Source organism: Manis javanica, chromosome 4 (assembly GCF_040802235.1).
Source record: "Manis javanica isolate MJ-LG chromosome 4, MJ_LKY, whole genome shotgun sequence".
Taxonomy (NCBI): domain Eukaryota; kingdom Metazoa; phylum Chordata; class Mammalia; order Pholidota; family Manidae; genus Manis; species Manis javanica.
This window is the reverse complement of record NC_133159.1, coordinates 72,333,505-72,356,144: the sequence shown is the minus strand read 5'-3', so window position 1 is coordinate 72,356,144 and position 22,640 is coordinate 72,333,505. Positions and strand designations below refer to the sequence as shown.

Below are 22,640 nucleotides of genomic sequence, written 5' to 3'. Positions count from 1 at the left end.
CAAAATTATCCAGTAGAGTATATAATAAGAACCACAGATGTGAGCCCAGTAAAAAAGTGAAAAGAAACAGGTAAGATTAATTTTTGTAATATATATGATTTGACTTGAGATATTAAAATATTATTTCAACATGTAATCAACATTAAAATTATTAAGGAGACTCTTTTTTTTTCACAAAGCCTTTGAAATCTTAGTATTTTATAATTGTATCACATTTCAATTCAGACCAGCCAATTTCAAATGATCAGCAGGTACATGTCATTAGTGGCTACAATATTATTTAATGTAATTTAACATTTACTACTCCATACTGCAATATAATTATTAATTTTTAGAGAGCAGCTGGTGGTTTAACCTATTTCTGTGAATAAAGGTATACATTACTGTCAGATTCACTATGTATGGTACCCCAAACTTTAATCCTCTACCTTCCATCAATCTATGCCTCTGTTCATCCTATACACATGCCATTCCGCACCACCAAAAATGGCCCTCCTCTTCACCATGGAAAATCACCTATTCTTGATGTCCCAACTCAAATATGCTTTCATAATCCATTATTTGAAGTCATTAATGTTTTGATTTTCAATATGGTGTTTTTTATTTAACACTACCAGCAAGTTATGGGACAATATGCCATAATTAGCCACATTAATATTTCTGTGGTGAAATGTAAGAATTTTCATATTAATCAAAGTAAATCAAGATATATAAGTAAGCTTATTCAGAACAGGTAAAGCATTGCTGCTAAACTCAGGTTAGGTCAAGTCTGCTAACCAGATGAGTTGTAAAAAATGGTTTCAGAACTTTCAAGACTGCAGAATTGCAGCTAAGGTTATGAACATACATAGCTTCCCTGGGGAAGCCAGCTCTAGCTGCACCAGCCCACAGGGCCCCTCCTCCCATGATTTCCCTTACTGCTTACCTGCGGCATTGCTATATAATGAGTTACAAGAAATATGTATTTGGTCATTCTGATGACCAAATGTATATTTGCCAGGTATATCTGGCCTTCAGGCACAGTTTCTGAAAACACTTCAGGTTCAGCCTTAACGAGTGAAATGGGTGTCTTGTCATGTTAATGAGAGACTTTTGGACCCCCACCCAAGGGCCAGGACTGGAAGTTGAATCAGCCAGTGGCCAATGATTTAGTCTATCATGACTCTGCAATGAAGCACTCACAAAACCCCAGGGAAAGAGCATTCTCGCTCTTGCATCCTGTTTCTCTATCGGAGAGAGTTTCTATTCTTGGGGAACCAGAAAGCTTCCATGTGCGACCAAGCCAGGCCCCAAGCTCCATGAAGACAGAAGCTCCTTTCCTTGAGACCTTGGCTTGTGAATCTATTCATCTGACTGTTAACATGTATCTTTACTGGTATCCTTTTTTAAACTGGTAAACGTGTATTCCTGAGTTCTGTGATCTGCTCTGCCAAATTAATCAAACCGGTCATGGGAACCTCCAACCTATAGCTGAATGGTCAGAAGCACAGCCTATCTAACACACACACACACACACACACACACACACACACACACACACACACACACACACACACACACACACACACACACACACACACACACACACACACACGAATCAGGTCTGGGAACCTGAAAGGAGTTGTACTACTGCTGCGTGGAAAAAAAAATACAGGCATGTATTCTGTTCTGCTTGGCACTGTGAAGTTATCTTATCTTCTGAAGCAAATAGAGCAGCCTTGGGGGCAAAGGCTTTGTTTTTATTCTTCTTAATATCTTCTACAGTCTCTGCCATTCTGCTTGTCCAGAGTATACCTCAGTAAATAACTTGCTTTAAAATTTTTTTGTAAAAGTGTATTAGAAGGGATTAAAAATCATAAAAATAAGAATGCGATATTTGAATGAAAATAGGAAAAGGCCATATTCCATAGAAATACTATGAACAGACATTTTAAAAACAAGGTTTTCTTTGCCTTTTCCTAGATCATGGCTAGATAATTATATTAAAAGTGATAACAGGAATGCTGTCATAAGTAATCTTGTTTGGAAAAATAATCATTTTGTAACCATATTCTTTATTAACAGGGAGAAGTAGGAGATCAAGGCAACCCTGGAAAGACTGGTGAAACAGTAAGTTTATTTTATGCTCTTTCATTTTTTAAATCATCTCTATATAGTTTTAGGAATCATGTTGGCTATGACATATGCTTATAAAATTCAGAATACAAAATTACTATTTACTGCAAATTTAAACTCACTTGTGATGTTGCACATAAAAGCTATTATACAAAAGTGAAATAAGGAAAAACACAGTTCCTGATATTTTTTGTCTAATAGAAATTATATTTATGATCTCAGGAGAATGCTTGTTTCTAATATTGGTCTTTAATTTTAGTTCTGATCATTTTATCCTAAATTTGATCATAATGTTTTTCATTATTAAGAAGGTACAAGTTACCAAACCATAAAATAGTCATATTTTGAAGATTTTTCTTCAGATTTTAAAAATTGGAGAAAACCAAGATGTAATGAATTGGAAGGATATTATAATTTCTCTACTCAAAAAAAGTTTGACTTGTTTAAATTTACATTACTGTGAAAGTAGGAGGCTTCTTGTTTTATTTGAATCAATGTGTTGCAAGTAAAATTGACCTTGAGCAACGTGGGTTTGAACTGAGTTGTCCCCCTATATGAAGGTTTTTTCAATAATTATATTGGAAAACTTTTTGGAGATTTGTGGCAGTTTCAAAGAAGCATTTTCTTTTTTCTAGCTTTATTGTAAGATTTTCTAGCGTTATTGTAAGAATACAGCATATAATACATGCAGCATACAAAATATATGTTAATTGACTGTTTATGTTATCAGTAATGTTTACAGTCAACAGTAGTAATTAAGTTTTGGGGGAGTCAAAAGTCATACACAGATTTTCAGCTGCAGGAGTCAGTGCTCCTAGACCCATTTGTTCAAGGGTCAACTATAATTTTATTTTCTACAGTAGGGAAGGCCAGCTAAAATATTCTCTAACAAGTGAAACTATATAACATATATAAAAAGTCATAAATTAAACAAGGCAAGTGAGTTTATTTACAAAGTATGCTTGCTAGGTTGTCATAAACCAAGTGGTATCATTTAGCAGGTTAAATGAACATATTCAGTTCCCTGTAACCTATCTATGACTTAAAAATAAACTTAAAAAAATTGTATTGTAAGCTTAAGTAATTAATTATATTTTCTAGTCTTGCAGTAAAACAGCAATACATTTCTCATACTCTTATTTTTTGTCATTACTTATAAGTAAAAATAGGGAAAGATTCCATTTAATCTTAAAAGATCATTGCCATACCAATGAAACTGAGTCACTAGACTTATTCGTTTCTAGATTTATACAAATTAGAAAACCTACTTTGACATATAGTGTGCGAAACATAGCAGTCTCATCTGTATTTCTTGTCTTAATACCTTCATTTACTGAAGGTAATGAATTAATTTCTAGAAATGTGCCTTAATTAAGTCTCTAATTTCAAAGGATGTCCCCTCATCCTTTTCATGCTAGCATTCTAATTTTTACAAATAAATTTGGAATTATCCCTCCTTATATGCCAGTCTTCTCTGTCTTTGGCTTTTTAGAAAAGTATTTGAAGAGCTGTACAAGAGAAAAGAATGTACTTTCTCAGTATTGGTCAATAGTCCAGAACTAGGATCAATAGACATTGTAAGGGAACAGCCGTTTTTATAGGCAAGCATATTTTAATAGAATTTCTAACACTCAGACTCTTCCATTGTGTGACTGAACAGCTCATTCTTAGAGTGTTTGGATTACTTTCTTCAGTTGTTCATCCGATAGATGTTTATGTTTATATTCAGGCACATTTATTAAACATATGATCCCTTCCTTCATGAAACTTACAGTCTATTGGAAATTTGACACATTAAATAAATAATTGCATAAAGAAATATATAGTTAGAAATTGTGATACATTCCGTAGAAGAAAAGTTTAAGGGACTGTGACAAGTGTGACAAATTTAGATCAGGAGGTGAGAGAAGACTATTTTGAAGAAATGCCATTTAAGTGTGACTATAAAGAATGGTAAAAGCTGGGGAAGAGCGGAGATGAAAAACATTCCTGGAATATGCAATATAACATACTTCCCAGTCTTGCCATGTAACTTCCTTTATTTTTATTTTTTAATATTTATATTATAAATAATATATGTAATTTATTAATTATTTATTTATATAAGTGATTTCTCTAAATATTTGTTTTCTCAACAATAAAAAGAAGAAAATATCTGCCTAGAGTGTCTTATGAGTAGTACTAATGCACTTGAAGCAGTTAGCACAGAGCTGGCCACTTAAATACTTAACACATGTCAGCTGTAATGGCGGCGGCGGTGGTGGTTATTGTTTTAAGTGATGATCCTAAATGGGAAAGCATTTGGCTATTTTGAAGAACGGAAAGAAAGCCGGTGTGGATATAGCTTGATGAGCCAAAGGAAAAGCAACATGAGGCGATATTAGTAAAGGAGGCAGGAGCCAAATCATTCAGAGCCTGTTTATTACTCTGGACTTGCTCCTAAAGTAAATGGAAAATCATTGAAATAGACTAGGTGAGCCAATAACGTGATTTAATTTGTGTTTTGAAATCATTTTGGTTGTAGTGGTTTGGGAAGTTGGAACATGGTTGTGAGGAGCAGAAGAAAGGAGGGTAACCAGTTAGGATGCTATTTTTGTAGTCTAAATGAGGGAGAAAAATAACTTGAGCCAAGGTGATGGCAGTGGAGATGAGAGAAGTGGATGTATTTGAGATATATTTGAGGTGATAGTTTGGATGTAGGCTGCAAAAAAGGGGAAGGTTCAAGTTAGTCCCCAGCATATAATAACTAAACCATATATGATTTATCAGGAATATTCTGGAAGCACAAGAAATTGTTATATATGATGTCTGAGGTTGATTCCAATTCTAAGAATCTGCGACTGTTTTCTAAGAATTTTAATACTTTTTAGTTCTCCTCTTACCTGCCAATTTGGCTCCTTCTTTCTGGCTCTCCTCCAGTTTCATTATGTCTTTCTGGAGTTGGAGCAAACAGAACTAAAGTTTTAGAGGCAATGGCTCCAGACAGCCTTCTCTGTGAATGGGATCTTCACTTCTGTTGTATTTCCTTTATTGTTGACAATGCTTAAAACCATGCAGGTTTTTTCCTATTGTAGCAGGAAACTGGGATGTCTTTGGGAAATGATCAGCAGTCACTCCCAGGATCCTTTGCTGCTCTGTTATTTTTAAATATAACATTTGGAATCTTTTTTCCTAAAGTAACCTTAATTGCATTAAGTTTCAGTTGCCACTTTCTGCCCACTGAAGAGTCTTATGATTGTCTAAAGTCTGGCCACACTGATTTATTTCTTAAAATATAACCCAACATATTTGATATCAACTCATTAATTCTTTAATTTATCAATTTAGCAAGATTTCATGAGCAATGTGCTGCGCCCTCTCTGTTTTTCTGCCTGCCCTCTGGTGTGCTAGTATATAGTAAATGACTGGTGAACAGGAAGGGAGAGAAAGAGGAAAGGCCGTGGATAATCCTCCAGATCAGGTGCTCCACCTCCCATACAGAACCTTGACAGCCATAGAGCTTCTAGTGGCTGATTCTAAACTGAAATTACAGCCAATCCATTCAAGACCAAAACTAGGTGGATTCAGAGGAAGAAATAAAAGGAAATAAATCAGTTTATTGAAGACCTATAATCTTAAAACAATGCTTGTAAGATATCTTACTGACATTCTTTCTGTAAGTGGGGAAACTGAAATTTATTCAAGTTATTTGATGTGTTCAAATTCTTACAGTTAGTAAGCAATAGATCGGGATTTCACATCTGCTCCTTCTACTTCCAGTTTCAAGGTTCTTTTCTCTGCTTCAAGCAATCATCGATTCGTCCTGTGTTTAGATAGAAACTTTAAGTGTATCCTTGGGAATCTATGGTTAGAAAGATTTGGAAAAAGGCAAAGTAAAATTTTACTCGGATCTCCTAGGCTAAGCTGGCAATTAAATTTTAAAATACCATCTAAAGTTATTAGTTTTTGAGAAGTACTGAAACATAATTTAATCCATCGTATTTACAATGGAATCAGGAGAGATTTTGAAGGATCTGGAAGGAATTATTTTAGAAGCGCTCATCACAAAGCTTCATCTGATACAGTGGCTGGTTTTGCTGCTCTCTGGTAGCATTATCATGAAATTATTATCAAACGGGATACAGGTTGATTTTATTTAACGAGTTTCATTTTTCCTTTCACTAAGAGAAAATGCTAGTTTAGTTGGACCTATCTAAATCATAAAAAGTGACTCGGGTTCCTTGAGGGAAAGTCTGCGGAGCTGATGGTACCATTTAACCAAACAGAAGAACAAAGAAAACTTCAGTTACCCCTGTGGAGCCTCTGTAGGCTCAGTGCCTTTGTCTTCCTGTTTTCAAGCTGCACATGCCTGTCACACAGCTGCAAAACTATTGTATATCTCCTACATGGCAGAGAGTGGTAATTTTTCTCAGAGAATGGAAAATTATAAGAAATGTATAGCTATAATACATTCTATCATGACAAGGATGTTTACCTGAATATGACAAAATGACTACTGTTTATTGAAAAATCTGTGATATGCCATGTACTTGGCATATATTATGTTCAGTCCTCACAAAGACCCTGGGAAATAAAAATTACCCCTATTTTATACAAAAGAAAACTTATGTTTTAGAGGAGGTAAAAAACTTGTGCAAGGTTAGTGAAGTAGTGGAGCAGGGACTGGAAAGGAGTATCACTGACTTCTCACTGTGACCCTGATTCTTCTTAGCTAGGAAGTGAGGATTTCCTGTTGTTGTTCTAATGAATACATGCTGTACTATTATTACTGTATGAGGATAGAGGTTATGAGGATGCAAGTACCATACTGTGGTTTGAGAACTGACTCAAAAACATGGTTGTGTTAAATTTACCATGTTTTAGGATCATGTATTTGACAGTTATCTTTGAAAGGTATAAATAGCATCACTCATTCAATTAAGAAACCACAGTGAGTTAATTTCACTATAGTATAAGTCTACGTAAGTATAGAAAGTCAGAAGTATAAATCAATGAAATCTAAAGGGAAGATACAGAAAGTGTGGACCTATCAGTGGATATGAACAGAGAAGTATGGGACATTTCATTTCTAGGTAAATTGAAGGAAAGGGTTAAAAGAGACCATTTATTAAACCTACCATTCCTGAAAAGCAGGTGCATGTAACTGCAATGTGAACTATTTATGAATGAAATGCCAATTATATTTTAATCACAAACACAAGAGATTTATCTAAGAAAATGAGTAAGCAAGTTCCTAGGAACAGCCGGGATGCTTTCAAAAATGGAAGAACATCTAAGTCCTTTGGGCTGTAAGATAGACCATTTTCCTGACATTTATGACATCTTGTTAAAAGCAGATTGCTTGAAAATAACAAATACTGTATTAGATGTGGTACTTCAGAACTTTTTTCTGCAGCTATGAGAGTTAAAGGGTATGAGAAAATGAAGCCAACAGAAAGTTGTTCACATCATGAAAGCAAATATGGTAAGAGATAGAACAAGATTATATAATGTGTAAAATGGCTAATAAGGGGAAACCAACAAAAATGGAAAAATTTACATGATTATACAATAAAAGCTAGAAGCAAAATTTGTGTCTATGGGTAAAGGGAATACATGTAGGATGTGATACTACAAACTAAACACAGAATTTATTGAGGGCTAAAAATATCTTGAGTATATAAAGATATATATTTTGTTTTATATTAAGTGTATTTTTCTTTTATGCTTACTAAATATGTATTTAGTGACTATTAAAAAGTAAGACATTCTCAGAAATGGAATAAGAACCAACATTTAAGGAGTAATATAGTAAATAAGGTATATATCATTTTGAGAGTAATAAATAAGGGTACCCTTCTTAGTCTACTAAAGCTTCTCAGATCACCCGATTTGGAATAGCAATAAACTGCTTCAAAAGAATCAAAAGAGAAATTAAAATGGAACTTTGTACTTTCAAACACTAACAATACCATCAGTATTTTTCAAATGTAAACATTTAGTGTGCATACTGCCTGGGCACTAAGTTTAATTAGACTTTTGACTAAGGAAACATAAATTTAATCACTTTACCTACTTTGGAATTGATAGAAATAATTATTTTTTAGTTCCCTTTGGTTTCTAAAGATTTATTACTAATAAACCACATTGAATGTAATTCTTTATTTGAGCCTGGGACATGAAGATTCAGAATCCGTATAGTTTTAAAGATTATTATACTATGATTTGCAGTAAATTAATTGTCTACAAGTATATATGTATACATCACACGTTTTTCTTCATCATCTACTTCCATTTTGGGGTTCTGGAAGGATATTTTGTGATTTTTTTTTACAGCCAACAAAAATGAAAGACACTGGTAAACTGATTTCTTTTATTTATTCTATTATTCAAAAGATACTTATTGTGTGACAGATATACAACCAAATAAAGCTTGATCCTTAAGTGATTATCATTTAGAAAAGGAATAAAAAATGTACTTTCACCAAAATGTTAGTCCTGTTTTGTAAGCTACTTTAAGAAAAAGAAGTAAAAATTGCTTGTCACTTGCCATAAGGATATATATGTTAATAGAAAAAAGCTGGCCTTGTCTACCTAAAATCATGTTACTGTTCTCTTAGCCAGGCATATTACAAAATGGTAATCACAGCTTTTGAGGAAATGGCAACTCCAAATTCCTATATAGTAGGGTCTAGGAGTGGTATTTTGGTTGGAAAGAGTTGTTAAGGCATTTCCTTTAAAGCTATTTTCACATAGAAACTACACTATTTTCATTTATTACTAGTGCACTAGTGTATTTTTATTTTGATTATACATCAATAAAAATAGCACATATTTCTAATGATGTTTTTATGCTCAGAATTTATAAGATGGAGAATACATTGCTTATTTATGTCAAAGAATGGGATGTACTGATAGAAATGATAGAGATCAGGGTAAAGGTGTTGCTTTGAGCTATCTGTTGGCACTACCACTCTTACAGAAAGTGAATGCAGATTTAGAATCTGAGAGTAAGGCTAGTGAAAATCTTTGTGGTTCTGACTTAAAAAAAAACACATAAGGTCTATATAACCAATGTACTAAGTATTGAAACTTCTGGAGTTAAATTCATTCTAGATCAGGGGTCAGCAAACATTTCTGAAAAGGGCCAGATATTATATATTTCATGTTTTGGGGCCATACATTCCTTGTAACAACTACTCAGCTCTGCTGTTGTAGTGCAAAAGCAGTCAAACATAAATGAATGAGTCCAGCTGTGTTCCCAATAAAACTTCATTCAGAAAAACAATCAGTAGGTAGGATCTGGCCTACAGGCTATAGTTTGCCCTTTCCTTCTCTAGAAAGTTATACTACTTGGGATACACCAGTTTTTATTAAATTAATCTACCATATACAATTCTGTTTCATTAGTCTTTTATATTAACAAAAAAAGCACTAACATGAGTGTGATTTCTTCAAATCAGAAAACAGATTGAAAATTCAAGCAGAGACCTATCCCTTGGGGGCCAGCTGTAAAAATTGGAGTGTAGTCATGTATACAAACTCTTTTCAGGGAGATACTGATGACTTGGGGCATGCTGGAGGGAGAAAGTGGGAGAGGTGTCCACCGGCTTCTCCAGTCTCTGGGGAAGATTACAGCCAACCAATAGATACCTGCTGTAGATTAGAAGCCTTGCTCCCAGGCAGCAACTTTTCAGACATGCAGGTAAACCTCTTTCAGGAAGAGATTGGATATGGGTGATTTTGACCGCTCCTTTTACACTGACACCTGGGGCAATAGATGTGGTGAGTACTCATGCAATCATTAAGAATTGCTTCTTCGTTTGCTATAATCTTACCAGTCTTGTGGACATAAGCCCTGTTGGCTTTCAGAGCTATGTGTTTAGAGAGCCCATCTCTCTTGCAGGAGTCTTAAAAGTTGGGACATTAGAGGTAGGGTCCAAACCCTTCACTCCTTGGGAAAAAGCTAAAAATTCGGGGTTTCCTCTCAATTGTACAGTACTGTGCCAGGGATAGAGTTTTGCGGTGAGAGTATCTCAGCCTTTCCAGCCATTTTGATGTGGGTATTTTCCCACTTGCTGATGTGTAGGAGTTGCTTAGCTGCTTTCTGGATTTCTTTCAGAGGGAACTGATCTATGTATAGCTGTACATTTGGTGTGACTATGGGAGGAGGTGTGTTCAGGAGCTTCCTACGTCTCCCTCTTGGCAGACTCTATTCCTCTCAGCATTTGCTGTACTTGATGCCACCACCATTTGGTTACCCAATATTGAAAGCTCAGCATTTGTTTATATTTTCTCTGTTCTTTTTATATTTACCTTTTAAAAATGACTGTTTTGTCTGTTCCATACTTGTAATATATCTTGTATCCATCCTTTATTCTATAACCTTAATTCACTCTTTTTTTAAGACTCTCACTATTCTACAAATATTAATTGTATACCAAATATTTATCAAATATTCTGTTAGATGCTACAGATAAAAGGTAAATAAATGGTTCTTGCTCTTGATGTATTAGTGGGGAAACACGGAGAAAATAGTTGCAATAAAGTAATTATATAGCTGTAAGTAAGATGCCCTGAATTCTATATAGAGAAACCAGGAGAAGGCTTTGAAAGAGGAATCTGCTCTTGAGAGGGACCTTGGATAATGTCAAGCAGTTTTCCTAGAACAAGAGCAGGGCTTTAGGCAGGACTGTAGGCAGCAGTCCAGACCAAGGATAAGATCGTAAGAGAACCCAGCATATACTAAATTGCTATTAGTTTGCTTCTATTACATCATACCATGAAAAGGGAGGAGAGGAAATAGTCTGGGCAGGTAGACAATGACCAAAGAATGAAGAGCCCTATTTATATGTCATCCACATTATCTTGTGGATGGTTCACATTTTATCTTATATGCAGTAAGGACATGGTAAATTTATAGGAATATGATAAAATAATCATATTAACCGGATAGACATGACATGCTGACTGCAAGGTGGAAGATAAACTGAAGATAGAGGGATAGCATTAAAGAAGTAACTGCAGTAGTTTTAGGGAGAGATAATAGTCAAATATTTTAACTAGGACTTTGGTAAGGGAAAATTATCCTATTTAAGAGATACAGTAAAAGCTCCCTACACTCAGCATTTGTTTATATTCCCTCTGTTCTTTTACACTTACCTTTTAAAAATGTTTTGTCAGGTCTATACTTGCATTGTATCTTGTATCCATCCTTTATTCTATGACCTTAATCCACTCTTTTTTTTTAAGGCTCTCACTATTCAACAAATGTTAGTTGTATACCAAATATTTATCAAATATTCTGCTAGATGCTACAGATAAAAGGGACTATATCTTACATACAGTGTGTACTGCATAACATGTATTAAATAAATATTTATTTGAAGATTAATGATTGAGATAGATTCTTAGTTCTGTTTTGAAATGCCCCACCCTTCCATCTGTGTACATCCAAGTCTTTATCTTTACCTTATCATCAAAGACCTAGCTCAAGCAGTACCTACAGGAAATTTTCTGTAAATCCCTAAGTAAACTTTCCATCCTATTAAGTTTCATAAAACATAGTCTTTTTGCATTTTTAACACTTTAGTTTTTGTGTGTTAGATATAAACATGTATCCCTTGGCTTTCTTTTTTATTAGAAATGTCTCAGAGGAAGAATCCATGTTTATATTCCTATTTATGCCCATCATACTATCTAGCACAAGAATCTTTCATTTGCTAGGTGTTCTAGCAAGTTAAATATTTGTGAATGAAATAGTGAATATCATATCTAACTATGACTATGGAAACAAAATACGCTAGATCAGTATAATAAAGTGGTAAGAATAAGGACTCTGGGACCAGACTGCTTTTCAGTCTAGCAGAAGATACTGGATCATGGAATCTCAAAAAGTAATAAATTCATAATAGAAGAAACAGGATAATAGTGAATGTCTTTTTTTTAGCTACTAAAAAATGTATAATAAATAATACGTTTACTAAAGATGATCAAAGTAGTGAAAGCTTAGGGAAGTTTAAGGTATTCAAGAAGGCTTCTAGAAAGAGCTAAGATGTGATTTGGCCCTCAAAAAGCAAGAACAGTTTGATTATTCTCATCAGGGTACATGTACCACACTTTATGGGATAATTGATTTTTTTTTATCCTCATGACTTATTTTTTAGCTGCAAGTTTGTACCTTTTGGCCCCCTTTACCAGTTTCACCCACTCCCTACCACCTGCCTCAGGCAATCTGTTCCTTTATCTGTGAGTTTGTTTTTTGCTCTTGCTTGTTTTCTCACATATAAGTGAGATTTTACAGTATTCATCTTTCTCTGTCTGAGCTCTTTCACTTAGCATAATGTCCTCAAGGGCCATCCATGTAGTCACAAATGGCAAAATTGAATTCTTTTTTATGGCTGAATAGTATTCCAGGTTATATATGTACAACACATTTTCTTTATCCATCACTAGATTTATGTTGTTTCCATATCTTATCTATTGTAAATAATGCTGTGATGAGCATGGGTTACTGTTGTCATTTTCTTTGTATAAATACCCAGAGGTGAAATGCTGGATCATATGGTAATACTATTTTTAATCTTTTGAGGAAATACCATACTGTTTTCCATAGTGGCTGCATCACTTTATGTTCCCATGAACAGAGCACAAGGGTTCCCTTTGCTCCACAACCTCGTCAACACTTGTATCTTGTCTTCAATAGTAGCCATTTCAACAAGTGCAAGATGATATCTCATTGTGGTTTGATGTGCATTTCTCTGACAATTTGGGATATCGAGCACTTTTCTCATGTACCTGTTGGCCATCTGTAGGTCTTCTTTGGAAAAGTTCTGTTCAGATCCTCTGCCTACTTTTTAATTGGATTGTTTGGTTTGTCACTGTTGAGATGTATGAGTTCTTCATATATTTTGGATATTAATCCCTTACCAGATATATGATATACAAATATTTTCTCCCACTTTGTAGGTTGCCTTTTCAATTTATTCATTGTTTTCTTTGCTGTGCAGAACTTTATAGTTTGATGTCATCCCACTTGTGTACTTTTGCTTTTATTCCCATTGCTTTTGGAGTCAGATCTGAAGAATCACCATCAACACGAATATCAAGTACTGATATCTTTCTCATCTGTAGATATACTGACGTGACATGCCCAGTGTGAAAACCTGTCCAATACTCATTTATTTTATTTTCATTAAATTTCTAGTTAATATAGCCTAAATAAAACTGGGAGAATTATGTATAGTCAAATAAGGCAACTTTGCCTAGTTAGATTTCCCTTCTCTATGCCTCCTATATTTTTGCCTGTATTTTTGCCACTCTATTGGAACTCTAGATTGTAAACAAGGTTTCATCTTAGTTTTCTAATTATCTAGCACATGCCTGGGATATGGCAGAAATTCAGTAAATAAATCTTGGATTGAAATACTTGCCATTCTGGTGGCAATTAGAGTCAGTTCAGTTCCACATGTATTTGTCAAGACTACTGTGTGCTCATCTAGTTGTGGTAGACAAATCTAAAATACCTCAGTGTCACATAGGAATAGGGATAAGGATGTTAAGGAATTGATCAAGTCACCAAGGCACTTCCTTACCTGCAAGAGAATAGTGACTAATGATTATTAAAGCATCTGTTGATGCCATGTGCTAACACTTGTATATTTAATATATCATTTATTCTCAAGGGTTTGCAGCCCAGGATCATTATTCCCTTTTTCCAGTGCCAAGAGCATGAAGTACATATCAAATGGATTTCTTTCTTTCCATAGTCATTATTTTTCCATATTCATTAGTCAATATGCATATAACACAGAGAAAAATAGGAATTTCAATTGAATAATAATTCTGTTTAGTTTGAATATTGAAGAGCAAGCAGAAAGTACTATATAAAAAAGTTAAGTAATTGTTACATACAAAGGAGAAGGAATGGATGTGATATTTTAGAAAGAGCATGACATTTGACAAAATATAGATTTGAATTAATAAGGAGTAAGATTATTTGGCTAGATTTGATACCCCCAGGTAACTGAGAGATAGCTGAGTTGGACTCTCATTGGATAAATAAATTAATATCCTCCACACAGTCAATGTTCAAGGACCTGTTTTCTACCCAGAGGGTTTTCTACCTGTAAAGCAAGATCACCAGTTTACCCAGCATATTCTACAATGTAGCAAAACAGAAACCAAATGTCTCTAAAAGTCAGTACTAGGAATTAGTGAGCAATATCATAGACAGAATGATAGACTCAGAATCAAGCTAAGATTAGGCCAACCACTTGGTGAGTCCAAAACTATGTAACATAAATATTCAGAACTAGCAGGAATAAATGATACAAGAAGAGATTATAATGCAAGAAATAAATGAGAAATGTGACCCATTATGATTTCATTCTGGCAAATGATACCTTCACCTTTCAGAAGAGCTTTCTAAGTTTTTCTGCGGTGTACCTTAAAAATGTTCCCATGCACTTGAGCCCTAAAACGTCATGTGTGTCAATCAAAATAGTCTTGCAAAGAACCATAGTTGGCAAAGAAGTTCGAATGTTTTTGTAACTGCCTAAAGATAGAAGAAAGATAGTCTCTTGAGGACATCCTTCTTCCTGTCTGATCTGCACTTCCTTATTTTTTCCATAACTTAAACCAGATGAGTAAAGATCATAACATTCCTGTGTGTAAGTAAACTATGGGAACTTTCACAATTTCAATATTTTAATTAAGAATCTAGCATACAGTCTACACTATTCGTTCATTCTACAGATAATTATTGAGAACCTGCTATGTGTCAACTATGGCACTAGGCAATGAGATGAGCTGAGATGAACATCGAGATTAACAGAGCACAGCTTCTACTTTCAAAGACATGGTTCTTCTACTTCTAACACATGGCTAGAAGATAAGTTTTTTAAAAAATTAATAAGCAACAAGATTAAAGAAAACAATAAAGATCTATGAGAAGTCACAAAGTCTGTGTCCTGTAGATGTCAGTAAATGTCGCGACCCTTCAGGGACCGAAGCAACACGCCCAAGGTCTTGATTCTTCTTTAGGCTTTATTCTCTAATCTCTCACGGCGGTTACAGCAGTTGTCGGGAAGCTTTTTTTCCCTCCCGGCGGGCTCCCTTATATTCAGTCACCCAACCAATCCGGGACAGTATCATGCGTGACCTTTAAGCGGATAGGTGTCACGCGCCACTCTAAGCGGGCAGCACGAGCTGTGCACGGGTAGGAAGTCTGCTCGGCCAATCCCCAACAGGGAAGCAGGCGCCATCTTTAGGGCATTGTCCAGCTGGAGTGGGGCTCAGCCTTGGCCGTAGACCAGGCCCCCACATCTCCCCCTTTATTGTTTTATAACCAAAGGGCTGTCAGGATTATGCCTGTCTTAGGTCGTCCGGAGTCTGCGGCATTCTTACCCGTCCTCAGGCAACAGACAGCTTAGGTCTGCGCCCTGTCTTAGGTTGATATGCACAGCTCCCGATCTTACCCGTCCGTGACTACTGATCCAGCATATTAAGCCATACTCTAGGGGAGATGCCTTCCTCTAGTGCTGCCATGGCCTGCAACAGGACCTTCCGTTCTCCCCGTTGCTGTTTTTGTATGGAACAGACTTTCCTCCCAAGCACGAGGAGGCCCACAATTAGCAATATTCCTATGACACCTACACCTGACCAGGCTTTGGTGGCGTTTAACATCTTGCCTAACTGTCTGGACAAGTTGGCAGCTTTAATACCAGTAATACACCCTCATATACGCAGCTCACAGACAAAACCTCCCCCAAGAGGTCCAATTGTTCTTGAAGAAGGTTCAGTGGCCTGGGACAGACCATTCAGTGTCTCTGCCGTAGGAATGGTGATAGTCAGCGTGGCGGTGGCTGCAGCTGCAGCTCGGCTGTCACTGCTGTAGGATCCACGGCAGGAGCAGAAGCAGTGTGATCATCTTGTACCTCTGCTCCGGGGTTTTCCACTCTGCGTATCAGACGTTCAGGCACCCAAATGGGGTTCTGCTTGTCCTGTGGAAAAACACAAACCGAGCCTCGGGTCCAGATTATCACTGGGTCCGGGCCTTTCCATGTTCCTTCCAACACATCCTTCCACAAAACTTTAGGCATGTGTTTTGGATTGGATTGTTGGCCGTGCCACTCTGCTGCACTGCGGCCATTTTTGTCCAGTGTTCTAAAATCTTCTCCTATTCCCCCTTTTTGTTTATATAAGGCATTCTTGAGGGTGAGGTGGGTGCGTTCCACCATACCCTGACCCTGAGGGTTGTCTCTAGCTCCCTGCTGCTCTCATGACACAAAAGGATGTCATCTATATAATGATAGATGATTATCAGGGGAAACTGTTTCCTGACAGTTTGTAAGGCCTTCTTTACATACACATGGTGGGGCTATTAGCCATGCCCTGTGGCAATAAACCTTTGACAGTCTCTGGGGTGAAGCGGGATGGAGAAGAAACAGTCTTTGATAATCTCCACTTGCCAGACTTTTTCCTAATTACAAAAATAGGTGTGTTCCATGGCGAGGTAGAGGGCTGGAGGTGACCAGCTGCTATCTGTTCTTGTACTAAAGTGTGGGCTGCTTCCTTCTTTTCTTTGATCAGGGGCCACTGAGGTACCCACACGGGCCTTTTTAGGCTGTTTTCCCTCAGTGGCCCCGAAGAAAAACCCAATCCTGGTCCTCCGTCCCCATCCTCTCTCTAAAGGGGCAAGTATCCTAGTTATGATTTAGATGGACTACGTCGCTAATTCCGCGAACCTTTTGATTTCATCGCCACTCTGCGAACCTTTTGATTTCGTCGCCACTCTGCGAACCTTCACTGGCGCCTCCGCATTCCATATATTATAATAAACAATGTCACAAACACTAACAGGACACACACACTACACATAAACACCGCAATTGCCTGCTGTCTGCCCTGCCACGTATTCTTTCAGTTTACTCGCCGATCCACTCACCCTCCTCGGTTCCCTCTCCCGGTCTGGCCAGCCGACCGAACGGCGTCCAGCGATGTTCGGCAGGCGCCAGGGTCAGCGGATCAGGTCGCGACGAGGTTTAGCGATTCCCGGGGTTCGGCACCACTTGTCGCGACCCTTCAGGGGCCGAGGCAACATGCCCAAGGTCTTGATTCTTCTCTAGGCTTTATTCTCTAATCTCTCACGGCGGTTACAAAAGTTGTCGGGAAGCTTTTTTTCCCTCCCGGCGGGCTCCCTTATATTCAGTCACCCAACCAATCCGGGACAGTATCATGCGTGACTTTTAAGCGGATAGGTGTCACGCACCACTCTAAGCGGGCAGCACGAGCTGTGCACGGGTACGGAAGTCTGCTGGGCCAATCCCCAACAGGGAAGCAGGCGCCATCTTTAGGGCATTGTCCAGCTGGAGTGGGGCTCAGCCTTGGCCGTAGACCGGGCCCCCACAAGTAAATAGCTTCTTTATTGAAGAGCCAGAATGTTAGGTACACCCTCTTCACTATGAAATAAAAATATTCCCTTTTTCTAAAAATTTGCATCTTTTCCCATTTGTTTAAAAATGTTAATTACCTTTAAATACTTGAGTGCTTTTCATCTTCCTGATGGTTAAATTGTAGAATTTTTGAACTGGAAAGTCTGAGAGGAGTTCGCTACTCCAGCCTCTCTGATTTTTAGAATTGGGAAAATGAGACCAAAACTAGTCCCATGACCTGCTTCAGAATTAAAGGTCTGAACAGGAACTCAGGTTTTTAGACTATTTATCCATCAAAACCATGCTGTTCTTTTCTTCATTTTTAAGTACAGAGATTTGGGTGGAAGAGGGAGTTGATGGGAGGCATCAGACAATAGATTTTCTGTCTCTCATTTTGTCTTCGAAAAGAATCCATAAAGAACTCAACACCTGTGAGTTCTGCATGAAAGAAATAGAGAACTAATTTAATTCTTTATATGGGAAAAAATTTGCAGTGATTATAAGCACATATTTTCTGTGAATGATCTGCTAGTTATTAGAGTCTTAGGAAGAACTTGCAATTCGAATGTTTTGCAACACAAGTCACAGCAAGGGAATTCCTCTTCTCATGCAACTTACTTTTTTTTTTTTAACTAGTAACCTAAGAAGTTCAACCAAGATAAGTGATAGCCCTGTGCTGATACTGATTTTATCATCTTTGATATATTGCCAAGAGAGACATGCAAAGAGCAGAGCATGTGAACAATACTGGCCAAGCAATTCCGTGCAAGGAGGACAGCACCAATTGCCTTTCTATCCTTAAGCTTCTTATAACATAAGTATGAGTAAAAGCATCTGTTGAATAGACATTCCAGGCATATTCTTTTAATCATTGTCAGACCTTCCTGGGGCAAAACTTCATTCTGAAATTTTATTTCATGACTGTATGTGTAATCCCATGGAATAAGAGTCAAATAGTTAGGAAAATGTCAGAAACTGAAATCCCTATTTGGATACTGAACAGACCATTGAGTTATATCTTTTAGGAAACCTAAATATGCAAATGTGAAGAGTCTGAAGTGGAGGAACTGTGTTGCCAAAACAAACTGTTGTCCAGTCAAGAATCTCTAAAATAATGAAGTGCTTATCTACATTCTAAATTTAACTGACCATGTAAAATATTCTACATTGTAATTTAATGCTTGGCATGTGTTATATTCTCAAGTAATGCTCATTGACTAAATGAATGAATGAATTTATTTTATGGCACTAATATACTTTTTAAAGTGTTAATTATGCAGGCTTTTTATATAATTGTCTTTAGTCACCAGTGTTTATAGAGAATACATCTCCAGTTTTCAGAAACTTTAATAACGCTAATTAGGCACAGTCTTAGTTTCAAGGAATCAGTAGATAGCACAGGTAAGAAATCAATTGTTTTTATATACTTATACTCCTATATAAGGAAAAAAAATTAAGAGAGCTATCTTATTTCCTATGTTCAGTAGCAGGTATGATTTAGCATAATCTCTGTACTACATCATTTCATCATTTCGTTTTTTGAATTCTTTAGGAACTAGATACTCACCTAAAATGTCCATGTAAAATGTCGCGTACCTTACTTGAAAGGGAAGTAGGCTTAAAGAATTTTTTGTAAAGTGAGTCAAATATTCTGAAAAAAAAAGTATGATAAACTATCATCTTTGCTACCAAATGTTCATCAGGCTTTGATGAGCCCCAGAAACTGTCATCCCCAGCCTGTCCAGAAAAGATTTATCACTCATACAGAGAGAGGGATAAATATCTCACTCCAGATGCTCTCTCAGAGAATCTTCCTCATGTTGCATCCCAAATGCTGTATTTTCTTGTACTTTAGACCTGTGAACCAATCCCCAGAAACCAAATATATGTAAAGAACAGTGAAACAGGATAAAACATTTACTTGTCCTGAGGATGATGGCAGTCATTACAAGCAGGTGTAAGTGTATACCTTGGTAGCCACACTACTAAGTATAACAATTATATCTTGCATTCATCAAACTTAAGAGAATATTGAATACAGTTAGAAATTCCCCATGTTTTTCCAGAGCCTCAGGCTTTGTTTACATGGGAATCTGCCTTTGTTTATTAATTCAGACATACTCTTATCTTAGTGATTTTCAGTGTTTTCAAGAATAAAGATAGTTTTTACAGGCCAACAAATAGTAGTTGTGCTTTTACGTATTTAGGATATTCTCAGCACCTATATATGGACTCACTGACACTTTGCAGTAATTCCATGGCCTGCAGTGGATGGAGGCCCACATGGTGAGCACAAGTTGGATCCTCCAGAAGCAGACTGCTGAGATGGCATTTGCCACAAGATTTATATTAGGAAGCAACACTTGAGAAAAGAGGAAGAGGAAGCAAGATTGGGTGGAGGGAGAAGTTAAGCTGATATGGGCCCCACAAAGTTTCAACCATCCCTACAGAAAGCTCTGAATCCTTTATAACCCATTATGCTGGGCTGAATGGTTGGGCTTTTACACTCTAACTCAGCAGTTATTGTATATGCACCACTCTGGGAAAGCTGTGCCTTTGCTCAGAAAGGCGCTCTGAAGCTGAGGCAAACTATGAAGCTGATGAGAGCTTGGGCAATACATTCTTCCTCAGAGGAAGATCTGGGGGACCGCAGTTTGATTGTGTGTCCTGGACCCACTTCTTCAGACTCTTCAGGGAGATGATCCTCTAGATTCTGGTGGATCCTCTTCCAGGAGGACACCTGAGGACTTCATGGTACATATTATAGCCCTTGACACTGCAGCTAGTTTTAGGACCACAAACAATATCCATCTTCTCCCTCTTCCTGAGGATCAAGGTGAATTAATTGTGCCAAGATAGTGACTCTCCCTGGCCTGCTGGTACCTGGATGCAGAGAACATGAAGTGTTTGGGGGCAGCCATAGCTTATAGTTCAAAAGAACCCTCTCTGTGTCACCTGGTAAAAATGTGTCCTCCTTGTGGACCAGGACCTCCATCCCTGCAGAGCTTACCCTTTGTGGGGACAATAAGCATGGGGTCCTCCACAGAGATACTGGGAGTAATAGTAAGTAGGATTAATTTTGTTTCTATCCTTTGGTTCCAAGACCAATGAATATTTCCTGTTGGAGACCCAGAACCATATAAATGTCTTTGATTCACTACGTATGCTTTTTCATCCTATAGGATGTTGTTTTATCCTTATAAAGTATCACCTAATAACTGGCACCTTGTCCTATTTCAGTGCTCTGTCAGGTTGGAAGCTTCTTGGTGACATGTGACATAACTATTAGATCTACAGACATGTGACGTAACTATTAGATCTACAGACACTTCCACACCTTAGTTGTTATAAAACATCTAACACAATATTTTGGGGGATCTTGTGTGGTAGATTAGACACTTTGCAGGCCATCTGACACTGCTGCTAATTAAGGCCTGAGTGGAGGAAGGCAGCCCATTGTCAGAGTATTGTCATTTCTATTAGAATAAATCTTTGGCTCTTACAGAGTGAACTTGCACCCTAGCGGCTGCTTGGTCTCCTTGAAGAATTACATCATATCACAGAGTCAGTGTGGTTCTCTGTTGTTGGCAGTGTGGACATTCAGTGGCAGCAGTGGGTAATGTACCCTTGTTAAATGGGAACCCATGATGTCAGGCCCATGTGTACCCTCCATATCTCCCACCATGCCCATCCCACTCATGTGCCCATATGCTCAGTTACCAGCACTGAGGTGACTGATCACCAAACTTGCTGACATCAACTTTCTGAGTTACTTTATCTCCTTCCCGGTACTCATCCATGTTTGACCCTCTTTGCTAGGCATTAACAGTTGACACCAAGAACTTCATACTTTTTGTCTAGTTACCCATCCATATGCCTCTTAATCCTTGTTCCCATCTTACAATCTCCTTTCAAGTACCTAACCAACTAGTTGGGTGACTCACAAATGCCCATTCGTCTGTACATATTCTAACATTATGACACTTCTTCCCACAATGTGGATGGTCTGCCAGACACTCTGCCCATTAGAAAGATGTCCCCTTGCCACTGCCTCTTATGGCATTCCCGGGTAACTCTGCAGTGCAGCTTCCACCCATTTTCAGTCTGCACCTACACACTAAATGTTGTCAGTTTGGGCTGCTGTAATGAAATATCATAGTCTGGGTAGATTAAATAACAGATGTTTATTTCTCATTCTCTGGATAATTAGAAGTTCAAGATCAAGGCATTGACAGATCCATGCCCAGTAAGGCCCTCTTCCTAGTTTGCAAGTGGCTTTCTTTTTGCTTTATCCTCACGTGGTACAGAATGAAAGGACTAGCTTTCTTCCTCTTATAAGGATGCTGATCCCATAATGGGAGTTCCATTCTCATGACCTAATTACCTCCAACAGGTATACCTCCAAATACCATCATGTCAGGGCTTTAGCATATGAATTTTGAAGATCTACAAGCAGTCAATCCCTTGCACTAAGCCTACCACCCATAAACCAAGTTCAGGTGTTTTCCCTTCCCCATTAGGTGGTGATAAGGATGCCCCAGATAGCCAAAGCTGTCAGTTAAAAAAAAAGCATAGTGGTTGGGGATCTGAACTACTTGTTCAGTCAGTTTGCCTGCACCTGCATCCTCATGTTCCAGACTGCACTGGAACTGCTTGATCTTATGTCTGATACCACTCAGCTTATGATAGGTGGGTCTGGGTGCGGGGTCAGTGGTGTCCAGTTGCTGGGTGCTCAGTCTGTGCTGGAGCCTGCTCGCATACTAGAATTTGCCTTTCAAAGCACATTTAATTCTGTGCTGCTGGTGGCCTGGCCTTGCTTCAGAATCCCAAGAGCCTTTATTGTGTGCTTCCTGTCGAGGCTTGCCATAAGCTCTTCATAGCTTTCTTTCCCACCACTGATGTCTCTAACACCACTGACTCAGTAATATGGCCTGAGGGGCAGAGTGCTTACTTCACAGTTTGGACTTGCAGCTTTGCACAATACCTTGAGGTCCTTGCCTGGGTGTTAAATCCTTTCTCTTGGAAAAGTGCTCCCAAATTAAAACTCTTCCATGTCTAATTTGATGTTATGTTTACGTTTTTTATGTTAGAGCTTCCTTGATCAAGTACCTG

At 37.6% G+C, this 22,640-nt stretch overlaps 1 protein-coding gene across 4 annotated transcripts in view; it reads left to right on the top strand.

Moving 5' to 3' along the window:
• COL24A1 (collagen type XXIV alpha 1 chain) overlaps positions 1–22,640 on the top strand; it is a 364,470-nt gene that overhangs the window by 168,455 nt on the left and 173,375 nt on the right. For all 4 annotated transcript variants that reach the window (XM_073234227.1, XM_073234226.1, XM_073234225.1 and 1 more), the window contains one exon: positions 2,065–2,109. In XM_073234227.1, coding sequence (XP_073090328.1) covers positions 2,065–2,109 — 45 coding nt within the window. The remainder of the gene's footprint in view (positions 1–2,064; positions 2,110–22,640) is intronic.